Source organism: Electrophorus electricus, chromosome 15 (genome assembly GCF_013358815.1).
Source record: "Electrophorus electricus isolate fEleEle1 chromosome 15, fEleEle1.pri, whole genome shotgun sequence".
Taxonomy (NCBI): domain Eukaryota; kingdom Metazoa; phylum Chordata; class Actinopteri; order Gymnotiformes; family Gymnotidae; genus Electrophorus; species Electrophorus electricus.
The window spans coordinates 18,306,717-18,311,716 of NC_049549.1; the positions used below are offsets into that span (position 1 = coordinate 18,306,717).

The following is a 5,000-nucleotide window of genomic DNA, read 5'->3' on the forward strand; positions in this document are numbered from 1 at the left end:
TTCTCTTCAATCACTCCCTGTCCCAGCCCACTGCATCTCAGACCAGGAAATGACCCTCGCTCTTAATCAAAGCACTCCTGTGCTGCCGGAGAGGGGGGCTGTGTGTGAGTGTGTGTGTGTGTGTGTGTGAGTGTGAGTGAGCGTGTGTGTGTCTGCCCTGGGTGAGCACTCTAGCCTGATATGCAGTCTGCTTTCAGCTGCTTTCACACGCTTAATTTCCCACGCTGCACCAGTGCTGGCTGATGAGCTGATGTGAGCTGACGTGACTCGGCTTTAATGTCAGTGAGCTGAATATATCTGAATACTCCTGAATATACCTGAATATACCTCTCAGTGACACACACGTACGGGCGTATAACTGTACACAGGTGTAGTATCTATGTATGCAGATATTATGCGGAACGACCCACATGGTTTATGGAAATATTTTATCAGCACAGTTCCGTTGAGTGTCTCAGGTATGCGGTCCCTCAGACTGCTGTGAGGACACTTTCAGGTTCCCTTTATCAGCGCCACTGTGTTTGGATTGGGTGGCGTGCAAATGGTGTTGGACTTACTGGGGTCGGGTGGGGGGGGTATTACAGCCTCACATGGGCTTTATTGCCCTCCTGTTTGTTGCCCTGTTTGCCCCCCAAGCGGGCGCCGCGTCTGATAGGTCTGGCCCCGGCAGCTGGCCCGCACCTTTATCAGGTATGTGTTCGCAGGCCAGCAGGTCACGGGGGGGTCACGTGCCTCTGCCCTCTCCGGGAGAAGGAGAGACACAGCGAGGCGTCTTGGCCGCGGCAGGCGTGAGGCCAGGCGGAAGAGGAGTGAGGAATGTATTTGGTCAGGTGTGGCCGGCCTCAGGCTGATAACTCCGCTGTTAACCCTCGCTGTGCTTCCTCATGCCTGACCTCACATACAGTCGCTCCGTGTTGACACACTGTGGTGTTTCGTTCAGATGTGACTGTTTCTCTTCCTCGTCCCTAACCCCTGTGTCCACAGTGTCCCCTGCAGGCTTGGTGAACACATCCACCCGACTTCCTCATCGCCAGGCAACAGGAGCAGGTCTCTCTGGCCCTCTCCCTGACGTATCCATGGCAACTCCTAATGACTGGTAACGGCACACTGGACAGCGAGCCACTCTCTGAGACGGGCATGAGGTGGGGGTGAGGGGTGGGAGGTGACGTGGCACCTCTGTCTCCTTCCAGGAAGAATGCGCCCCGGACACACACTTTCAGTCGATAGTCACTTACGCTGTTGAAATCTCTGACGTGATCCTTTGGGCTTTGGTTTGGAAAAGAACTAGAAGCATTGAGTGTGGAGACATACTCGAGACCAGTACCTGTATGGCAGGAGAGGAACATTGATCTGGGATGATACGGCCGCAGACATATCCACATCTCCAGCCCGCCAGATTTCCTGAGGAACAGCCACGCTCCGTGTCTGAGCATGATCCACTCTTACCTCTGCCTTGCCCAGCTCACAGTACCCAGCAAACCAGCTACTTCCCTCCCACAGGAGCGCACCTAGACATGACCTGTGTGAGACATGACCTGTGTGAGACAGGAACCGTGTGAGACAGGAACCGTGTGAGACAGGAACCGTGTGAGACATGAACCGTGTGAGACATGAACCGTGTGAGACATGAACCGTGTGAGACAGAGGTGGATGACAATCAGTGTATATGCTTCTGGGAGTATTTGTGAGGTATTGTGCTGTTTGTCATGTAAGGGACAGGCAGTTCCCATGTGTTAACTCCTTTTAAATGAACACTGGATTTAATGGCATTTTTATGAGCGTGAGTCTTCCTCTGTGAGCAGATAGTTGTCACTGGTGTGTACAGATGTAGATATAAATGATTATATCATTTCTTTTAAAGATGTACATATTTGAGGTCCACTGTTGTCTGATGGCTTTTTGTGTGTGTGTTTTTTTCAACATATAAACTGTGATTTAGAGAAGACAATCTTTGGAACAGGAAGGACTATGCAATGTATAGGGAAGTACAAAGATTTTAGCCTGGTGAATTTAGCCTGTTTTCTGCAGATCCAGTTACACTGAGCAGCATTAAATCAGAGAGAGAGAATTACACCAACCTGTCTGTAGGACTGAATCAGTCACTACAGTGAAACTTCAGGAAACAAACATACAGTTTTGTCTACAGCTACTAAAATCAGTTCCTTCAACATTTCCTCCCACTTCTGAGACCATAAAGCACCATCTTGTAAAACCACGTCATCTACAAATCACGTTTCTCGGGTAATGTAAATACTAAAGATATTTTTGTTGTTATAGGATTTTTCTAGAAGGCTCTTGCGGTATTTATGTGCTGTTAATCCCTCCAGAGCACCTGGAGGTGCGTCTGTAGAGACTGACTCCTGAGAGAGACGTCTGTAGACTGTCTGCCTTGCTCACCAGGATAAACAGTGTTAACCGCTTATGCAACTCTGAGGTGAATTGATCATTTCACACGTGCCTGTAAAGCTAAACCCAGCGCACTGACTTTAAAATAAACACAATAAACTCACCAATGGATTTTAGAGACGAGTAAAGACAGCGTGTAAACGGACTGACCTTCTATCGGCCATGTCATTTGTGCGGGTGCCCAGGCTGTGGTGGCACCCAGGGTTTATTTTACAAAAGGTCACTAAAACTTTTTTTTTTTTTTAATGAATTTATGAAAACATGCCTACTTTCACAAACCATGTAATTCTCTCCTCCTTGTATTATTTTTGTATAAAATTAAAATCAATCTTTTAAAATCATTATTTATACTGTGAGTCAAAAAATACCTGATGTTTCAATTAAAGGCCCTTCACAAGTTTGGTAGTAGTAGTGTGTCTCGTGTTTATGTTGGAGTTGTTGTTGTTCAAGTTTCCCTAAGATGTCAGTGGAAAATATATATGTGTGTGTGCGTGCGTGTGTGTGTGCGTGCGTGTGTGTGTGCGTGTGTGTGGGTATGTGTGTGCGTGCGAATCTGCTTGCGCATGTGTGTGTGTGTGTGTGTGTGTGTGTGTGTGTGTGTGTGTGTGTGTGTGTGTGTGTGTGTGTGTGTTTATAGTTTTTACACAAATTCACACTAGCCATGGTGAAGATAACAGATATCAGCACATTCTGTTATTCCTAAATCTTCCCTAGTAAATAACACATTCTGTTATTCCTAAATCTTTCCTAGTAAATAACACATTCTGTTATTCCCTAGTTTTCTGACCAGAATAATCCATATTTCTTTTAGCAAGGTTGTGGCGTGTTTTACAGTCTTATAAGGCCTTGTGCTAGATCTTTCTAGAGCTTTCTAGATCTTTCTAAGTGCATACTCTGTCCAGCATGCGAAGAATGCCTGAGTGGCCTTGTTTGCATAACTTATCTGTAGGACTGAGGTCCTGGTGTTACACGATGCGTCACACTGTCTATGAATGAGTGTGTGTTGGTTTATTTGCTAATGAGTGTTTCTACATGTACCTCAGTGCATGTTCTCCGGACCACGAGGTGTGGCCTCAGGGAGATGCTTTTATTACTCCTCTCAAGGGATTGGTGCACTGACAGGGTGACCCCACAAAGCCACGCCCTCTCCCTCTGCACTGACTTTGATGTGATGTTCCGATGATCCTTTTTTGGGAAAATATGCCAAATATTCAAAATATGACTGCCAAAACACAGAGCTGAGGAACTAGAGTGAGGCGTTGGAGGTCAGTGTTTACCGAGTCATCTCCCTTATGTCTGTCTTAATGGTCTAGAACAAAAATGTCTGAAATTCCCCTCATTATAACCACTTGTTTTAGTGGAAGCCACACCCACGCTGCATGGCATCTGCACAGTGATTAGTTGTCAGGTGTTGGCGTGTCCTGAAACAGCCCTGGTGTGGTAAAGTGCTGTTGTTCTTAAGCACAGTGCTGTTTTGTACCTTCACTCTCACTTCTGACTCACCTCATGACTTCATGAATCTTCTGCCCGTATATTAATCTATAATTCAACGAACGTCTGATTATTTGGTGACTGTTAGCAATAACTGAAAGTCTGATTATTCAGTGACTGTTAGCAACACGGTTAAGTTTGTCATGCTCTCTTTAAAGGAACCATTTTACATACATTTTATCCAAACCTTCATGGCACTCAATAATTTAGGTTAGACTTCAGCTGTTCAGCTACAAAGGCTGAGAGACCTAAACACTCCTAACCTAGCACAAATTCAAAAATTTATTTATTTATGTGAGTGCAGTAGAAACTGCAGCTACACACATTAAACTTATAGGCCAGATAGGTCATAGGTTATATAGGTTATATAGGTCATAGGTCATATAGGCTATATAGGTTATATAGGTCATAAAGATTATGTCGGTCATATAGGTCATAGGTTATATAGGTCATATAGGTTATATAGGTCATATAGGTTATATGAGTTATATAGGTTGAATCAAGTCTTTGAAATATACAAATTGGGAAATATGAACACAGAAATAAAACAAAAGGTGTATTTAATATTTAGTTAATGATGCAGTCATTTGCAGAGTCAGTTTGTTTAAACTGAATGTACTTCAGGTTCCACTTATGAACTGGTGAATTTACAGCGTTTTTCTGGACGAGGCCTCAGAGAAACATTTATCCAGTGCATTCATGAACACCCCACTTTGAAGAAATCTCCTTTCATAACTGTGGGGATGTTTACATAATAAGGAAGGTTAATGGGAATCCACATTCTCTCTTCCATGTAAAAGACAGTCAATATCGTAGTAATTATCCAAGGATTACCAATTGCCTTTCAAAGGTAATCCAACATTTGTGCATTTGTGACAATATGGCAGGCTAATGTGATGGCCATGCTAACCCACTCTAATATAACCCTCTTTACTTGTTTTCAGTCAAAGCTTTATTGGCCCTTAAAGGCTGCTATGCATACTTCTGAAAGAGAACGGCCTGCTGGGAGTACACTTGTAAGCCAGTGAAGTCTCCCTGTTTGGCTCTGAATGTGGCCTTTGATACGACTCCCAGGGAGCCAGTAAAGCTCTTACTGCCTCTCT

At 44.5% G+C, this 5,000-nt stretch overlaps 1 protein-coding gene across 2 annotated transcripts in view; it reads left to right on the forward strand.

Moving 5' to 3' along the window:
* Positions 1–2,788, forward strand: part of hnf1ba (HNF1 homeobox Ba) — a 16,170-nt gene extending 13,382 nt beyond the window's left edge. For both annotated transcript variants that reach the window (XM_027024687.2, XM_027024686.2), the window contains one exon: positions 985–2,788. In XM_027024687.2, coding sequence (XP_026880488.2) covers positions 985–1,005 — 21 coding nt within the window. In that variant the 3' untranslated portion in view covers positions 1,006–2,788. The remainder of the gene's footprint in view (positions 1–984) is intronic.
* The last annotated feature ends 2,212 nt before the right edge of the window (positions 2,789–5,000 follow it).